The following is a 20,740-nucleotide window of genomic DNA, read 5'->3' on the forward strand; positions in this document are numbered from 1 at the left end:
CTTCTGCTTCTTTCAAGCAATTTTGCTCATCATTTGGCATTACTCACATAACAGGAATCCCATATAAACCACAGGGAGAAGGCATAGTTGATTGAGCACATCAAACTATTAAAATGTACTTACTAAAACAAAAAGAGGGAATTGGGAAGGGATATAAATCCCCCAAGGTAAACTTAACATAACCCTTTTTATGTTAAACTTTTTAAATTTGGATTCATCAGGACTTAGTGCTGCGGAAAGGCACATGTGTCCAAAAAAATGTATGTAAGCCAAAGGTACTTTGGGACCATATTCTAACTGGACAATGAAAAGGTTCTGACCCAGTGATTGTCTGAATTTGGGGGTCTGTTTGTGTGTTTCCACAGGGAGAACAGCAGCCAATTTGGATTCCAGAGAGAGTAACTAAAGCGATTTCTATAGACCAAAAAGAAGATGATTTGGCTCAATATCCATAACAGCTGATATCCAGAACTCCAGTTTAGCTATCTTTACATCTGTGACAATGGTTCCCACACCTGGAGGCTAATGAATAATAGCACCATTAAGGCCTATTTCAAATGTAAAAAACCTTGAGGCTTACTTGTGGAAATACCTTCAAACCCATATGCAAGTTACAGGAAGAAGGATGGATGTCAAAAGAAGAGTCAAAACCAGGGGGTAGCCAGGATGGTTTTTTCTATTTTATTTTTCGAGCTCATGCAGATCTAGGTTAATGTTTTCTGATCAGTTTTATTTATTTTTAATCAACTGTTGAGGTTTTAAACATTGCAATGGACATTTCACCTGTGAAAAGCTACAAGGCCTTTATTACTATTGTGTTAGGTGTACACACTTCTGTTATGTGTTGTATGTCTGTATGTGTGTATGTCCATATATAAGGAGTGCTCATGAAAAAATTGGATCCAAATATTTTTTTATTCATGTGATTTAAACAGTTTAATTTAAATTGGGTATTGTTTTAATATGTGAACAAAAAAGGAGGTTAACAGACTGTTTACTTTCACCTTTTTTTCATTATATCTAATAATTCTGTTCAGAATAATGTACTAAATTGTTCAGAGAATTGTTCCTGCTGGAATGCTACACAATTTTCTTTAGCCATTATTGTGAGAATTCCTACCTTAAGACAAAAATAGAAAAATTTTCAGTATTACTGAAAAACTAAAAGAGACTTTGGAATTACAGCTACCATCATCATAGCTGTTATTGTTTCTGCTGCTGCCACTACAGCTTCTGCAATAGCTATCACACAAACTGTACAAACTGTTGCATTAATATTTACTTCAAATGAAATAGACATATTAATGAATTCCTTTGCTTTAAGCCACTTGCGGAACTTACCTGGACTGTGTATCACTTATATGCATTATGAAGTGATACAACAAATTGCAATTAGTACCAGGGTATCTTTGCTGATGGTGTAATCTGTGGCACAGTTTTTCCAAGTTTCTCACTTGGAGCAGTCAATGGCTTGATATCGTGGCATTTTGTATCCTCCTCCCTTCTGCTTGTAGCAGGTTGTTTATGGTGTTTGTGTATCTACAAGTATGGCTAAGTGTGCTGGGATGGTAGTCAAAGATGGGTAAGATCCAATTACAATGGTACCAACCTAAGACAGGAGGATGACGATTTAAGGTCAGACCATCCAATGACGGGTAAGGACCATATGTAGTATTGGACAACCTAAAACAGGGACGGTCCCTAAGCCATATACTTGTTGTTTAATAAAACAAAAGGGAGGAGATGTTGGGGATGCAAATCAAGTCAAGATGGCGCCTGACACTTTGCCAGGAGGAGTGGTTTGTGAAGCAATGCCAGCAAGCCATTAAGATGATAAGGATTCCTTATTGGATGACTGCTGTATCTAGATGATGTTAATTAAGTTAAGCTGTGTGTAATTAGTTAAGCAAATATACCTCTGCTGTCCAGCAGAGAAGCAGCTCCTGCTACCTTGGGTGCTCGCTACTTTGAATCCTCGCTCAGTTCCCGCTGAGTTCACTCACAGTAAAGTAGTTCCCGTTTCAACCTTCAACTTGTTTGTCACCTCTCAGTTATTTTGCCCAGCTGGACTTTGGCAACTAACTCCCAAAGCCTCAAAGCTTTTACAAGCTCATTTCTACACTCAGCCCCAAGGATGTTCACTTTCTGCAACAGCTAACTTCTAACTGCTCTATCTGTAAAAGAACAAATCCTCAAACCCCTTTAAAACCAAGGACCTTCCCCACATATCAAGCACGGGGCCACACTCCAGCAGCTGACTGGCAGCTAGATTTCACAAACATGCCACCTGTCCACAAACTTAAATGTCTACTAGTTCTAGTGGTCACTTTCCCAGGATGGGTTGAAGCCTTTCCAACTGCCAACAAGCGGGCTACCACAGTCACCTATATCCTTGTCTCTGAGATTATACCCAGATTTGGAGTACCCACCTCTTTTCAGTCCTACAATGGACCTGAGTTTATTTCTTGGATTACTCAGCATGTTGCTAAAGCTGTTAACATCCCATGGCACCTGCACATCCCCTATTGTCCACAGTCATCTGGAAAGGTGGAAGTACCAACGGAACAATAAAAGAAATTCTAACCAAGCTTACAGTTGAGATTCACCTAGATTGGACCAAACTCCTTCCCCTTGCCCTATTCCAACTTAGAGTATTACCAAGGAAACCCACCCTTCTCTCCCCGTTTGAGGTTATGTACGGCCACTCTGCCCTCCCACCTGGTGTTGTAGCTTCTGAGTGGACTCTACCAGAAAGTCTTTCTTTCCCTCTTCTTTCTTTTATACACTCTCAGTTCTGGAAAAACCAGGAAAACCTACTCCCAGACCCCCAGAGGTCTCACACTTCTTTTCCCCTAACACCAGGAACCTGGGTATTCTTCTCTCCCCCACAACACCAAGATTTTCCCTTGTCACCAAAATGGGAAGGTCCCCTACAAGTTACCCTATGTACCCCCACCACTGCAAGGCTTCAGGAGTCTCCAACAAAGCTAACTCCCTGGATCCACATTTCCATGTTAAAATCTTCATCAGCTCCTGAGCCTGAGTCTGCGGATATCTCCTCTTCTTCACCAGCATATGCCTGCAGCCTTCTCCCACCAACCCACTGAAACTTTGTTTCACCAAGCTTCCAAAAAACAGCGAATAACCTCCAGATCTGGGTCCACCTCCCTTACCTCCTCTTAGCCTATGCCTCTCTTTTCCATATCTCCTCAGGATCCTACATATGGAGATTCACAGTAGTTGATAAATGGAAATATGGATCCATATTAAAAACTGAGCAAATTGCCACTTTTGATATGCCCCTCAACTCAACTGCTCCCATTACCATTTCCCTTGCAAATTCTTGATTCTACAAAACAGCCTCAATAGGACCATATCTCTGCTTTCTATTTGATCAGACCCAAGATTATTGTAAATGGTGGCCAGACACCTATAAAGGCTGTCCTTACTGGTCATGTAGAATCCATCATTATGACAGGAAATGAGATACTAGTATGTTCCATTTGATACTGGAGGAGACTTGGAAATAGGCCAGAGCACAGGGCAGAAAGAGAAAATACCATTTTGCTAAAAATCTATGACCCAGCCTACCCAAGATGGGCCTTGGGAGTCACAGAAGCTGCCTTTTGGGCTAACTACTAGACTAAGCCCTCTGGATATTTATGGATAGAAAGAAGCATAGTAGTACAAACCTCATCTGAGTCAACAATCCTCACCTCAGACATACAGCACTCTGAAAAAGTCCTAAATAAGCAGATAGAGGAACTCCAAGGTCCCTCCTCCTCAGACCCCTCCAAACCCAGTTCTCAAATCCATTTCAAACGCTGAAAGAAAAAGGGTTCCAATCAAGAATCATGTATCCAGTGAAATTAAGTTTCAGGATTGAAACTTTGAAATAAAAATAAAAATCTTCCACGATAAACAAAAGTTAAAAGAATTTGCAGCTAGAAAACCAGCTTTTCAAAATATTCTTGGCAAAACATTACAGGAAGAGGAAATGAAAAATAACAATGAAAACCAACAGTGGGAGGTAGTACAGTAAAGGAAAAACTAATCAAAAAGGAAAAACAAATCATGTTAAGTAACATAAATAACCAAATATGGCTGGAAGTACAAACCATATCTCAATAATAACCCTAAATGTTAATGGCTTAAATGCACCAATCAAAAGACATAGGCTAGTAGAATGGATTAAAAAAAGATCCAACAATATGCTGCCTACAGGAGACTCATCTGATAGGAAAAGACATACACAGAGTGAAGGTGAAAGGTTGGGAAAAATCATACCACTCAAATAGACATTGGAAGCAAGCAGGGGTGTCCATACTTGTATCAAATAAAATAGACTTCAAGCCAAAGTTAATCAGAAGGGATAAACAAGGACACTACATACTGCTCAAGGGAACCATACACCAACAAGACTTAATGATCATTAATATATATGCCTCAAACAATGGTGCAGCTATGTTCATCAAACAAACTCTTCTCAAGTTCAAGAGTCAAATAGACTACAACACAATAATTATGGGAGATTTTAACACACCTCTCTCACCACTGGACAGATCTTCCAAACAAAAGTTGAATAAAGAAAGCACAGAGCTCAATAATACTATTAATAACTTAGACTTAATTGACATATACAGAATATACCACCCAACTTCAAGCAGATGCACTTTCTTCTCAGCAGCATGTGGATCCTTCTCAAAAATAGACCATATATTATGTCACAGGGCAAATATTAGCAAATACAAAGGAGTAGAGATACTACCATGCATTTTATCTGATCATAATGGAATAAAATTGGAAATCAATAATAAAATAAGAAAGAAAAAATCCTACATCACATGGAGAATTAACAATATGTTACTGAATGAACAGAGGGTTACAGAAGATATCAAAGAGGAAATTAAAAAAATTCTTAGTGGTAAATGAAAACTCAGACACAACATATTGAAATCTGGGACAATATAAAAGCAGTACTAAGAGGAAAATTCTTTTCATGGAGTTCATTCCTTAAAAGAAGGAAAAGCCAACAAATAAATGACCTCACACTACACTTCGAAGCCTTAGAAAAAGAAGAACAAATCAGCAGCAAATACAGTAGAAAGCAAGAAACAATTAAAATCAGAGCTTTTCATTTGAAATCAAATGAAATCAAAACAAAAGAAACAATCAAAAAAATTGACAAAACTAAAAGTTGGTTCTTTGAAAAAATAAATAAGATTGATAGACCACTAGCCATGCTAACAAAGAGAAGAGACAGAACTCAAATTACTAGCTTACGGGATGAAAAAGGCAACATCACAACAGACACTTCAGAAATACAGAAGATAATTAGAAATATTTTGAAACCCTATACTCTAATAAAATAGAGGATAGTGAAGGCATTGATAAATTCCTTAAGGCATATGAGCTACCCAGATTGAGTCAAGATGATATAAACAATCTAAACAGACCAATATCAAGTGAGGAAATAGAAGAAGGCATCAAAAGACTACCAACCAAGAAAAGGCCAGGACCAGACAGTTATACAGCAGAGTTTCACAAGAACTTTAAAGAAGAACTATTACCAATACTCTTCAATCTACTTCAGGAGATAGAAAAAGAGGGAGTACTTCCAAATTCATTCTATGAGGCCAACATCACCCTGATTCCAAAACCAGATAAAGACACTTCAAAGAAAAAAACTTCAGGCCAATATCTCTAAAGAATTTAGATGCAAAAATCCTCAATAAAATTCTGGCAAATCAGATACAAAAACATATCAAAAAGATCGTGCACCATGATCAAGTGGGATTCATTCCTGGGATGCAAGGCTGGTTCAATAAACGGAGATCAATAAATGTAATCCACCACATCAATAGACTTAAAGATAAGAACCATATGATCATCTCTATAGATGCTGAAAAAGCATTCAACAAAATACATACCCTTTATGTTCAAAACTCTAGAAAAATTAGGGATAACAGGAAATTATCTCAACATGGTAAAAGCTATATACGCTAAGCCTCAGGCCAGCATCATTCTAAATGGAGAAAAATTGAAGGCATTCCCTTTAAAATCTGGAACAAGACAGGGATGCTCTCTCTCACCACTTCTATTCAACATAGTTCTTTAAACACTAGCCAGAGCAATTAGACAGACGAAAGAAATTAAAGGCATAAATATAGGAAAAGAAGAACTTAAATTAGCACTATTTGCCAGTGACATGATCCTATACCTAGCAGACCCAAAAAGTTCAACCAAGAAACTTCTAGAACTAGTAAATGAATTCAGCAAAGTGGCAGGACATAAAATCAAAACTAATAAATCAAAGGCATTCCTGTATATCAGTTACAAATTCTCTGAAATGGAAATGAGGACAACTACTCCATTCACAATATCCTCAAAAAAAAAAAAACAAAAAACAAAAAACCTGGGAATCAACCTAACAAAAGAGGTGAAAGATCTATACAATGAAAACTACAGAACCCTGAAGAAAGAAATAGAAGAAGACCTGAGAAAATGGAAGGATTTACCTTGCTCATGGATTGGTAGAATTAATATTATTAAGATGGCCATATTACTAAAAGCACTTTACAGATTCAATGCAATTCCCATCAAAATCCCAATGACATTCCTTGCAGAAATATAAAACGCAATCATGAAATTCATCTGGAAAAATAAGAGACCCAGAATAGCTAAAGTAATTCTAAGCAGGAAGAGTGAAAATGGTGGTATCGCAATTCCAGATTTTAAACTATACTACAGAGCAATAGTAACAAAAACAGCATGGTACTGGCACCCAAACAGGCTGGTAGACCAATGGTACAGAATAGAGGACACAGAGACAAATCCACAAAATTATAATTACCTTATATTAGACAAAGGTGCTAAAAACATGCAATGGAGAAAGGATAGCATCTTCAACAAATGGTGCTAGGAGAACTGGAAATCCATATACAACAAAATGAAATTGAATCCCTTTCTCTCCCCATGCACAAAAGTCAACTCAAAATGGATCAAGGAGCTAGGAATCAGACCAGAGACTCTGCAATTAATAGAAGATAAAGTTGGCCCTAAACTTCATCACATGGGAGCTGGCCCCAAATTTCTTAATAAGACACCTATAGCACAAGCGTTAAAACCAAGAATCAACAAATGGGATGAATTCAAACTAAAAAGTTTTTTCTCAGCAAGAAAAATAATATGTGAGGTGAATAGGGAGCCTACATCCTGGGAACAAATTTTTTCCCCTCAACCATCAGATAGAGCTCTAATCTCTAGGGTATACAAAGAACTCAAAAAGTTAAACAGCAAAAAATCAAATAACCCAATCAACAAATGGGCCAAGGACCTGAACAGACGCTTCTCAGAGGAGGACATAAATCAATCAACAAATACATGAAAAAATGCTCAACATCTCTAGCAGTCAGAGAAATGCAAATTAAAACTACTCTAAGATAGCATCTCACTCCAGTAAGAATGGCAGCCATTATGAAGTCAAACAACAAGTGCTGGCGAGGATGCGGGAAAAAGGTACGCTCATACATTGCTGGTGGGACTGCAAATTGGTGCAGCCAATTTGGAAAGCAGTATGGGGATTCCATGGAAAGCTGGGAATGGAACCACCATTTGACCCAGCTATTCCCCTTCTCGGACTATACCCAAAAGACCTAAAAAGAGCATACTACAGGAACACAGCCACATCAATGTTTATAGCAGCACAATTCACAAGAGCTAGACTGTGGAGCCAACCTAGATGCCCTTCAATAGATGAATGGATTAAAAAATGTGGCATTTATACACAATGGAATATTACTCAGCACTAAAAAATAACAAGATCATGGCATTTGCAGGCAAATGGATGGCATTAGAGCAGATTATGCTAAGTGAAGTTAGCCAATTCCTAAAAACCAAATGCCGAATGTCTTCTCTGATATAAGGGGGGTGACTTGAAATGGGATAGGAAGGAGAGCATGAGAAGAAGACTACCACTAAGTAAGGAAGAGAGGTGGGAGGGGAAAAAGAGGGAGAAGGGGCATTGCACGGAAGATGGAAGGAGAATCTCATTGTTATACAGAATACATATTTGATGTTGTAATGAGAAAAAGAATAAAAAAGTGTGTCACATTAGATTGGATAGAGAGAAAGGATAGGAGAGGAGGGGAGGAGTAGGGGGGATAGGAAGGGCAGCAGAATAGAATAGACAATATGATTGATTATGTACATTCCATGTATGTATTATATGTCAAAATACATTCTGCTGTCATGTATGACTAAAAAAAATAAAAATAAATTGTATGGTTAAAAAAAAAAAGAATGTGAAGAATGTGAACCTACAATGGGAGAAAAATTGTTGACACTTGAACATCGGGTTTAGTATTCATATCCAGGATATATAAAGAAATCACAAAACTTAACACTGTGAAAACAAGTATTCCAATCACCAAATGGGCAAAGGAACTGAATAGGCACGTCACATAAGAAATGCAAATCGCCAACAAATATATGAAATAAATGTTAAACATCACTACAAATTAGAGAAATGCAAATTAAAACTACACTGACATTCTATCTCACTCCAGTTGAAATGACAATTATTAAGAATACAAGAAATAATGAGGATGAGGGAAAAAGGTTGTTAATGAGGATGTGGGAAAAAGGTTCACTCATACATTTCTGGTGGGACTGCAAATTGGTGCAACCAATACTGGAAAGCAGAATGGAGATTTTTCAGAAAACTTGTAATGGAACCACCATTTGACCAAGTTAGCCCACTTCTCAGTATAAACCCAAAGGATATAAAATTAGCATAATAGACCCAATAAACCAAAGGTCAAATAATCTTTATGATATGTGGATATGAACAAATAATCAGGAAGGAGAGGGAAGAATAGAATTTGATTTCGTTAAACAAAGGGGGATAAAAGGAAGGTAGGGGAAGGGAATAGAAAAGACAGAATAACCAGACACAACTTTCCTATGTTCATCTATGAATATACACACAGTGAAACCCCATATCATGCACAACCATAAGAATGGGATCCTAATTAGAATAAGTTATATGCTACACTCTATGTGTATATAATATTTCAGAATTCACTCTATTGTCATATATCTAATAATAGTGAAGAAAAATAATAAAAAATTTCCATACTATAAAAAAAGTTTTACAATTTTTGGCGGTGGACAGTGAACTGGGGACCAGGCATAGGACAATATATTAAGGGGAGAAGATATGAGGGTATTCAGTGAATTATGCCTTAGGAAATGTGAACAAGAAATCTAGTGAAGAGGGTTTGTAGCAGGAGAATAGAAAGGAGGTAATTTGGGGTAGACAATTACATGGGAAGACAGTAGAGTACATAAAACAAACACACAAATGTTTTTGGTCTTGCTGTTAATTTGTAATTTAATTTTATTATGATCTAATGAGATGCAAGAAATGATATCTGTTGTTTTGTATTTGCTAAGACTTGCTTTGTGACCTCAAATCTGGTTTATTTTAGGGAAGGTTACATGGGCTTATGAGAAAAAACTGAATTCAGTCATTGTTAGGTGGAATATTTTATAGGCATCTGTTAGATCCATTTTATTTACAGTGTTTTAGATCGGAAGTGCCTTCATCCATTTTATTTCTGAGTGTTTTCTCTATTGGTGAGGGGGATATGTTGAAATAACCATTTTAACATATGGAGTTCTCTCTGACACAATGTCAAAAAGTGTTTATTTTGTATAATTAGGTACAATGATGTTTGTGGCACAAATAATTACTATCATTATATCTTCTTGTATTGTTCTATTTATCTGTATGAAGTAACTTTCTTTGCCTCTTACGATTTATTTTTTTTTCTTGAAATATTTGCATAGTTAGGTATGAGAATAGCTACTTCTGCTTATTGTTGTACTGAATTTGAGCAAAATATTTATTTTTTAAAAAATTTTTTCTAGTTGTTGATGAATCTTTATTTTATTTGTATGCAGTGCTGAGAATTGAACCTAGTGCCTCACACATGCTAGGCAATTGCTCTACCACTGAGCCACAACCCCAGCTTATGAAATATTTCTTTACATCCTTTTACATTTACCCTGTGGGTGTCTTTGCTTACAAGATGAGCCTTTTGCAAACAGCATATCATTGGGTATTGTTTGTTAATCCACTCTGCCAGTCTATGTCTTTTAATTGAAGAGCCGACACTATTTACATTCATAGTTATTATGGAAGGATATATGCTATTTTTCTACCACTTTGTGTTACCCCATATATTTAATTCAGGTTTAATTTCCTTTTTAACTGTTATTATATTGTGTTTTATCTATTTGGGCATTCTGTGCTTAGGCTTTGTAGAGTTTTTGTTTGTTTGTTTTGTTTTAATTTTATTATTTTTTTAGTATTTTCTGTAGTGCTGGTTTAGTGGTCATCAGTTTATTTTTTTAAACCTCATCTTGAAAAGTTTTTATTTCTCTTTTGATTTTGAAGGATAGTTTTGATGACCTGATATTTTTCTTTTGAGGCTTTTGAAATTCTCTCCTTGGTTTCTGTGTTAGGCATTTTAATTGTAAAATTAGTAAATGTTTCATGGAAAGGTTCCTTTTTAATCTTGTCTCTTTGGGGTTCTGAACGTGTCCTGTATCTGGATGTTCAACTCATTCCCAACTTTTGAAAAAGTTTTAGATACTATTTTACTGTAAAGCTTATCTATGTCCTTAACTTATATCTCAGTACCCTCTTCAATCCCAATAATTCTTAGGGTTAGACCCTTAATGTTTTCTCAGACTTCTTGATTATTCTAGTCATGGTCTGTCAATTTATTTTCTTTATTGCTGACTGAGTGTTCTAGAACATACACCCTGTCTTCAAGGCTTGAAAATTTGTCTTCTTTGTGGTCTAAGCTATTGGTAATATTTTCAACTGTAATTTAAATTTGATTGATTGAGTCTTTCTTTACTGGGATTTCTCTTTGGTTATTTTATCAGAATCTCTATCTCCTCACTGGAAAGTTCTTTCACTCCTTATATTGTTTCTTTTAGTTAATTACTTAGATCTTCAGTTTTCATTTTAAAGATCAACTTTTTATATTATTCTCTGAAATTTTACCTAAATCCACATCTGTAGATAAATTATTGGAGGTTTGTAGATATTTTGGAGGTGTCTTGAATTTTTTCCTCATGTTTTTTTGAGGTCTTATTTTTGCCCATCTTTTGAGATGGATAACTCTTTCTCTCTTTTTTTTTTTTGGGTGTGTGTGGGATCTTTAATGAGTTGCTATCTGTTTATAGTAATCCCTGGGATAAATGCATATTTCAATATCACCATATCCAGTAAACATACACAAAGTGCTAAATTCAATCTTCAGAGCTGCTCCAAGAGGTGAGAATACCTGAGAGACATAATTTAAAAGCAAACTATAAATCAACATACATTTAAAAACTTACTAATATTTTCTGTTATTCTACTAATTGATGTAAAAAATAAGTGAGAAATAATATAGAATAGACTGAAAATTAGGCATTAATGATTGTACACTCAAAACTAAATTATATTGGAATGAGGGAAAATAAAGGAAAAGAAGAAAGGTAAATAAATATAAAAAAAGATTGGAACAAGAAGGGGAATGAAGTAAAATGGGGCTGGAAAGAAGAAAGAAAGGAGGGCAGTGTGAATTAGGAAGAAGAAAATCGCTACTGAGTAAAAATGCAATTAATTAAAGATGATATAAAGTCAGTTGTGTTCATGGGAAAAAGCATAATGTGGGAGTACACAATAAATCTCATCACCTAACACAGCGACTGCAATAACAATTATAAAAAGATTTGCTTTTCTTTTCTTCTAGCTGAGATTTTTAAATGGACTCACAATTTTCACATACTCTTATGGTTATAAAAATACCTTGTAGGTTTGTGTGCTTTGGTTGAGGAGGCACACTTCACAGGCATGGGTAACCTGGAGGCTGGTATGTCTTCCCAGGCCCATTGCCGGTGGCAAGAGCCCAGAGTTGTGTCTGGGGCACTAGGGTGCTGCTTTGGGGGCAGGCATGGTGGCAGATGGTGGCATACATGTGCCTGTGGGTGTCTTTGATGACAAAAGACTCCAGGTTCTGCTTTCTCTGCCAGAGGCATTAGGGTTAGGTAGAGGTTCTCAGCAGATTTGCACATCTCTCCAGGAGTGGCCTTCTGTCTGAGGTTCTTGTGGTAGCTACAGGTGCCAAAAGCATGTGCCACCATCTTGGCATCACCCTGTTTGGCAGATATGCTGGATGGAGACCCCAGGTAGGGGAGGAGGGCATGCTATTTCTTAGGCTATGTCCTTCCTTGCAGTGGCAGCTGGAAGACAAGGTGCAGGTTGCTCTCTAATCTCTGTCATCCCTAGGAAACACCCATAGGGCAAGTCACACAGCAGTGGTACAAGCAGATTTCTAGCTTGTCCCCTGCCAGTCAAAAGCATTTTTAGTGATTGCCAGCATCAGAGGTGTGACCTGTTCTCTAGTGTTTGCCCTTCCTAATACAGGAGCTTAGAGTGGGAGGAAAGCCCTCAGTAAATTCACACCGGCTCTCCAAGCTTGACCCTCCTTCTCTGAGATGCTTGTGGTGGCTGCCAGCATCAGAGGTGCAAACAAGTCTCCTGGCACCACACTGTTTGGCAGACGTGCTCACTGGAGATTCCCTAGAGGGTGTATGTTATTTTGTGGACTCTACCCTTCCTGGCACGCACGGGCTGCCATCATCAAGGTTTGTGCTGCTCTCTAGTGTCTGCTCTCCCTGGGAGGGGCATATGTGGCAGCTTACAGCAGCAGTGCACACAGATCCCCAGTCCTGGCCTTCCCTGTCAAAGGTGTTTGTGGTGATTGCCTGTGTCAGAGCTGTGTGCTACTCTGCACCACCATGCTTGATGAAGGCCAGCAGTATTGGTGCAGAGGTGCATACAATATCCTGACAGATATTCTCAGCAGCAGCAGTAGAGGAACCCACGACTTCCTAGGTACTGTAATCCCTGCAAGTGTGGTCACTCTGCTCTTTACCCCTTCCAGTTGTAGACACTGGTGGGGTGAGGAGAGCATAGTACCCTTTAAGTCACAAGGTTTTCAGTTCACAGCTCGCTTCATCAGTCTGCTTCAAAGGCATTCCCTATGATATTTACTAGTATTTCTATATTGAAGATATAGGGATCTAATTGCTTCCTGAGTATTAAGTTTAGACATGGTTGCTTCAAGATGGCTGATCACTACAGTTCATCAGAAATTTGAGAAGAGCAGAATGGTTCTCAATCAGTAGGTGGCTTATCCGCTTCTGTCCCGTATTATCTCAGGCTGAATTTCTCTGTACCTTACTTTTTTCCCAAGTAAGTCTGTCTGCTTTTCCTGTTCCTCTTTCACCCCTTTTACCCCAACTCTCAGTCCTCCCTTGTTGGGACAGGTCCTGGTTCCAGGTTAACCACTTATTTCCTCTTTTTTTGTTCAAGGAACAAGAATTACTGAATATATCCAAGCTTCTGACCTTCTAATATTGTAAGACAGTGCATACCCTCTGTAACCTACCTCTTTGCTTGGATGTTCATTGACTTCCTTGATTGCAAACTGCAAAGAAATGGGACCTACAGCTCACTTCCTTTCCACAATCTTGGGTCGTCTTCTCCAGCTTTCTTCTAAAATACATTTGCCTCCATTTGATTTACCTTTAGGTGACAATTCACTGCTGTTTCTGAAGGAGTTTGACAGAATATGTATGATAATTATTTCTCTAATACTTTTTGTGTGGTTTTGCCAGATCCAGATTCAATTAGAGACAATATGATGTTTCAGAGAAAAGGAACATTGGTTATTTTTTTTCTTCAGATGTTGTGTGTTTGACTAAAGGATGCAAAAGAAACCTAACTGAGAAGCAGATAATGATTAATCAAGATAGTAAATTGCATTTACTTGCTGAGAAACATTTCAAAGGACTGCACACTTTAGAAAACCCAATTATATATGTAAAACACACTTAGCAAGACAGCTATTACTACCACCACATTTACAAATAACACAAGTAAAACACAGATATTCAAGTTATCTGAATAAAATTTTTGCTACCAAGTTGTAGAGAGGCTTCTAATTTCCATCTCTTTGACCTAAAGTTAATTTTAGTTATATCAGTATGCTAAAATAATGCTATATAATTATCAAGCTGTTGTGAAAGAATTTTTTCATAAAACATATTGAGGCAAGTTTTTTTTGTGTGTGTGTTCATGTGCATGCAAGTAAGTAAATATGAAGAAATTGAAATGGACTATCCTAGTTCTGAAATTCACAGGATATGTTAGTTTGAACATTTCTGATAGCATTTGGTCATCTACCCATGGTTATCACAAAAGCAATAAGACTAGATTTGGACACAATTGAATATTTTCCATGGTAAAAAATATTTATTTTACACATTTTTTCTAATTTCTGTGTTTTGTTATTTTTGGTCTGAGATCAAAACTAATTAAAGTCTGGGGACTCTCTTCCCCTGGGGTATTTACTAAAATTTTTTTCAAGGCCTTAATGACAAGTTACCAAACAATCTGCCAAGTTAGATCTTAATCAATAATACAAGTCAGTATGAAGACACAAATGGTGTGACTACATTGTGTACAACCAGGGATATGGAAAATTGTGCCCTATATGTGTAATATGAATTGCAATGCATTCTGCTGACATATATAACAAATTAAAATTTCAAAAAAGAACAGAAAAAAATAATACAAGTCAGTTTTCAATCTTCATGGTAGTGTAGGATCATTTCCACAGATGAATGAGTTTACCATCTACATCTAGCCAGCAACGTTTTTTTTAGCCAACAATTTTCTATGTAAAAATAGGCTGCATAGTGAGAAGATACATCTGAGTGCAGAAAATTTAGACGTCAGCAATTCTAAACAGAATTTAAGCTAGATCTCAAACTGGGGGAAAAGCACATTATGTACCTTGCTTGGACATGGAATTTAGAGAGTTTATATGGCTAATGTTAATTTTCACAAATATCAGAATTTGGTGATAATGCCTGTAACAGGAAAAGAACATCTTAGTGACAGTTTTAAACATATATTTGGTAGGTTGCTTAAAATTTATGTTTAGGGGAAATAGTATGGAGTCAATATTTATGTTTGACTATCTGTTTTTAACTCTTTACCACCCTTAATCATCAAGTTCTTAATTAAATAAGTAGAATAAGTAATTGAATTTATGCTTTTCCTTTTAGAAAAACTGTTGAGCTGTGATTCTGGGGACTTGAGTTTATTTCAAACTACCTTCTATGTACTCACAGAAAAATCTGAAATCATGCTAACATCAAGGACATATTGTGTTCCAAAATGATATAGATATTTATAAATGGAAGATTTTTAAAAAAGGTTAGTAATATATATATATATATATATATATATAAATATATATAAACATTATGATCCTCATTTTGTGTAGATTTGGTTTCATCTATATTAAGGAAATAAATAATATGTTAAAGCTGGCCATCAATAAATGTTTATTCAATTGAATAATTAAATGTTGAAATATGCTGTATTTTATAGGAATTATTTAATAAATTACTCAGAACTCTTTATAGTGGTAATTCATATTTCTACTCAAAGAACAGTGTCAATGGTCTAATTTTATTCATTATCCATATGTTTTATTTCCTTAAAATGATACATTTTTTTTGTTTTAGATAGTTGATGAGTATCTAGCATGTACTTATGAAACATTAAGATTTTAAAATAACAATTACTAAATTAAAATAAAAATGAATTAAACATACTTTGATGTTTTTCATTTACCTCTAATTTTAATGATTAAACATTAGCTATTCTACTTAATCTATTTTTTATCTCTTTACCACTTTTATTCTCAAAGTTATAAACATGTAACCTGATGAATATAAAGTTATGAAGGTATAAACTCATAATTTTGATGAATGTTATGCCTTGTATAATAGAACTAGAGCAACTTGCAGAACAGGGTAATTGTAATGATACTTAGATAATTATAATCATTGACAACTTTTGTGCACTTAGTGCAATGCTTCGTGATCACCTTATAGTTGAGATCCTTTGCTTACTTTTGCTCTTGACAAATAAATCAGGTCCTAGCCAGGTGTGGCGGTGAATGCTTGTAATCTCAGTGGCTTGGAGGCTGAGATAGGGGATCATGAGTTCAAAGCTAGCACCAGGAAAAACAAGGTACTAAGAAACTTAGTAAGACCCTGTCTGTAAATAAAATACAAAAAAAGGGCTGGGGATGTGGCTCAGTGATTGACTGCCCCTCAGTTCAACCCCCAGTACCCACCTACCCCCCAAATTAAAATTAATCAGGTCCTATAGCAGACAGATGTGTTCTATATGTGTAGGTAGATGGAGTTCTTAGTTCAGTGGAAGTAAAGGACAGGCCAGATAATGTGTCTAAACATAAATATACAGATAAGAATTCTATGAGATTATACAGGATAAGAAATTTGCAAACTTTCAGGGTTATATGGTTTAAAAAGTTTAAATATAAATATGTGTAAGAATTCCAATTTGTTTTTTACCTACTTATGCTATGTGACTTTCACCAATTGACCTGGGTTTTTAATTATGAGGAACCCACTGTTCTTCATATTTATATAAATTGCTGTGTAAATATGGCAGACACAGCTTAAAATAATTTCTTATCTAACTCACCAGGCTTCTTTTACCCAGACATTAGTACTCTCCTCTATGTTGATATAGCATTAATTTCATATGTCAACTCAGGGTTTATTGAAGATATAGACCCTGTCCTAATTCATTTATGCTCCCATTTTAGCACCTAGTAGAATATGTATAAAATAAAGTGAATACCAGCAAAAGTAACATAAAAATGAATGAATGTTAAAGGATTTTCAAGAACTATTTTAATTGCCACTCTGAAATAGTATTAATCTAACTTTCAGTAGAATTAGTGCTTGATGCTCACTAATGACAGAATGTTTAATTATTAGCTCAGTAGTTTATATTTCTTTAGACTAATGACTAAAATAACAGCAGTGATTTTTTTTCTTCACTGATATCATTTGTCACAAATATGACCCAAATGTAAAAACTCGTAAAAGAACCATGAACTTAAACTAGAAGATGGCATTGTTTTACATTATGAAATTTCCTGATCCAATAATAGAAAACAGAATGTTCATGTCTTTTGACATATGTGCTTCTTCAGTCCTGTTCTGACAGAAAATGCTTATAAATATGGAAACTTCTACAAGTGCAATGAAAATGTGAAAATGCTGAATTCCATAGAATTTGTTCAACTTTCTGTTTAGCAAATGGTTAATAGTTTATGCTCTTTGGAAGTTATTGACCTGGTTTTATTGGACTTCAGTGAAGTAAACCTAATCCTAACACTCAAATATTATTATTTTAAAAGAAATATGGGTACACAGAAAACTGTAATAAAGATAAAAAGTACCAGTCAATGTCATAAGTAGTTTAAATATAGTAACTCATCTAAGTCTCATGACTACCCCTTGAGATACTAAATGGATGGGGCTTGACTTTAAAATAGCACAAACTACACAGTCTCTCTGTTATGCTGGTAAAATGGCAGGAGTTATACCACTAAGGTACAGAGGAACCCAAGTAGATAGGGAGAAATTTTTTTAGAATTTCATGAGATTGTAAGCATTGAAGAAGCTCCAACAATAGAAATGAAATGGTTAATCCTGAGGAAAATAAAAACAAAGGTGCAGATACGTGAGCATGCAAACATTGTGGGAACACCACAAGAGTACTCATTTGGTTGGAATTTGAGCAATATGTTTAAAAATAATAGAACATAAATTTTGTAAGGCAGCTTGGCTCCAAGTCACTGAAGATTTAGAATTCTAGATATTAAAACTTTACTTAGTCAGCAATAGGGAATATTAATGATTTGGGGGCAGGGTTATTATGTAAACCCAGAAATTTTTGTTGCTCTATTTATGGCATGATGAAAATTAGCCAAAAAGGAAAATAAAACAGTATATTTAATTAAATTTTATTAAATAATTGATTTGTAATTTAAACAACTAAATTGAATGAATTAACTAGGTTTTCCTTTATGTTTTTGTCCAAATATACAATTATTAATAGTTAGAACCCATGATTATTAGAAATGGTATAAGATTTTAGGCACAAAATTTTAGAAGGTAGGCTTATAGTTTACAAGGTTCTTTACCCACCTTAAAAAAACAGAAGAACGAACAAAATTGTGAGTTCTACAGAGGCTAAGAAACCCTGAAGTTGATCAGTCTTTTCAGTATTCTCCATTTTAACAAAATTTAGATGATTGTTGAACAATATATGGTAGAGTCTCTGGTGAGATGATGGCAAATACTATCTGTTAATCCAGAATTGGAGAGAATGTTAAAAATATTTGATCCATAGATTGATATATTATAGTGAATATACTGATTGATATACGTATACTGAATATCACTGGTTTTAATCTACTTTATTTGTGCCCCAACCTTGTTACATTTCTTGCAGAGGCATGATGCATGGGAATGAGACCTTAGTAACTGATTTCATCCTTGTGGGACTCTTTCCTGAATTTCGGCATTCCACTGTTCTCAACTCCATAATCATCTTTATCTACATCCTTGCCTTCTTGGGAAACATACTTTTGATTGTCTTGATTTGCAGTGATTCTCGGTTCCATACACCCATGTACATTCTCCTCAGTCAACTTTCCATCATTGACTTGACATTAACTTCCACCATTGTCCCAAAGATGGCCTCAAACTTTTTTACAGGGAAAAGGAGCATATCGTGGATTGGCTGTGGGACACAAAGTTTCTTTTTTCTGATGTTGGGAATGTCAGAATGCCTCATCTTGACTCTCATGGCTTATGATCGTTATGTGGCTGTCTGTAACCCATTGCGTTATCCCACCATCATGAGTACCAGGATCTGTCTGCACATGATTGCTGGGTGTTGGATTGGAGGATCTTCAAGTTCATTTATTCACACAGTATATCCGATGCATTTTCCCATCTGTGGGTCAAGGGAAATCCAACACTTCTTTTGTGAGGTCCCAGTCCTCATTAAGCTCTCCTGTGAAGACACTTCAGTGTATCAGTTAGTGGTGGTAGTGACAAGCATTGTGCTGCTTGTTGTCCCTTTTAGTCTCATCACAACTTCCTATACTTTTATCTTCATCACTGTTTTCCATATGAATTCTGTGAAGGGCAGAAGGAAAGTTCTGGCCACCTGCTCTTCCCATCTAATAGTGGTGAGTCTTTTCTTTGGTCCAAATATATTCATCTACATGACTTTCACTTCTTCTCATAGTCCACAGCAGGACCAGGCACTTTCTGTTTTCAGCAATATCCTCACTCCCATGCTGAACCCCATAATCTATAGCCTGAGGAACAAAGAGGTGGTGGCAGCTCTCAGGAAGCTCTCTGGGAGATGTATGATATTGTAGTAGATGAGTAGTCCTTCCATGCGGGAAAATGACATGTTTATGACCAAAAGTATAGATTAAAGTCTGAAGACCAAGAATGTGTATGGTTTGCTTTCAGGAAACCAAGATGATTGTGGCTCTATGTAAATGCAATTTTTTATATATGATTTTCCAGATCTCCAATGGAGATTTATATACTTTAAAAATAAATATTATTGGGGCATTATTAAGTTAGAAAAAGTGTTATTTTTATTAATTTAAGAATTATATTTAGTCTGAAATCTCTGAGGTTCTTAGAAATTTCCTACAAGTAAGGACTTTGGGTCTCAAAATAAACATAGCTTATTTGAATCTTCTTCGTACTTAGGATAGGAAGACTATTGAAATCAGAGTTAATTATTAAAATGAACTATTGCTAGGTGAATTCCATGGTCAAATATTAACTGATATCTTTTGTAATGCAATATGTTAAGGAAAATGGCTTGTTAAACTACCAGAGTATAAGATATAATTATTTGTATATGTTAGATATCATAACTTCATGCTCTTCAGTACCAACATTATTTTTTTGCATGTTTACCACCTATAATTAATTATATAAACTCCACAACTAAACATTCAAATCCTATTTTTAAAATATTTTTTTAGTTATAGGAGGACACAATACCTTTATTTTATTTTTATGTGGTACTGAGGATTGAACCAGTGCCCCATGCATGCTAGGTGAGATTTCCACCACTTAGCCACAACCCCACAAATCCCATTTTATCAACTTCTTTATCTTAAAAAGGAAGAATATTATATATATCACTAGTATACTGAACAACTGGGATTCACTGTGTTCGATCAGAAAACCCTATGATCCTTCCCTTATCACCTCTCTCCTACATGATTCTCCCTTGTCCCCCTATCCCATGGGTGAATTCTTAGAAACTCTTTGCAGCTGGTTTGTTCCTATTCATGTTTAACTACAACAGAAGTCTCAATTACATAGCTTTAATAAATTGTCTTTCCTCACATATTTCCATGAAGTACTCCAGGTATACTTAGTTATTAAACCAGTAGGACTCATAGGATATAGAAATAAAACACCCTACTCTTCCTTCTTTCTGTAGGATACCCACTCTCATAGCTAAGGAGAACCCTCTCATCCAGTCTAACTCCAGACTGACCATTTTCATCTTATGAATGATTGTTGCTTAGCCCATTTGACTTGGTGGATCTGACAGAACCTAGGTCATAAAGAATACCTCCAGATATTGTGTTACTTAGTGCTTCTTAGTAAGTGTTCCACATTTACTAAGGACATGCCTGAGATTCTTTTAAAAATTAAATTTGTT

At 35.9% G+C, this 20,740-nt stretch overlaps 1 protein-coding gene across 1 annotated transcript; it reads left to right on the forward strand.

Annotated features, from left to right (window-relative positions):
- The first annotated feature begins 18,488 nt into the window (after positions 1-18,488).
- LOC101962535 (olfactory receptor 2T27) lies at positions 18,489-19,421 on the forward strand. The gene has a single exon (XM_005339360.3). It carries the CDS (start codon positions 18,489-18,491, stop codon positions 19,419-19,421), a length of 933 nt encoding a protein of 310 aa, XP_005339417.2.
- The last annotated feature ends 1,319 nt before the right edge of the window (positions 19,422-20,740 follow it).

The sequence above is a fragment of the Ictidomys tridecemlineatus genome, chromosome 1 (assembly GCF_052094955.1).
Source record: "Ictidomys tridecemlineatus isolate mIctTri1 chromosome 1, mIctTri1.hap1, whole genome shotgun sequence".
Taxonomy (NCBI): Eukaryota; Metazoa; Chordata; class Mammalia; order Rodentia; family Sciuridae; genus Ictidomys; species Ictidomys tridecemlineatus.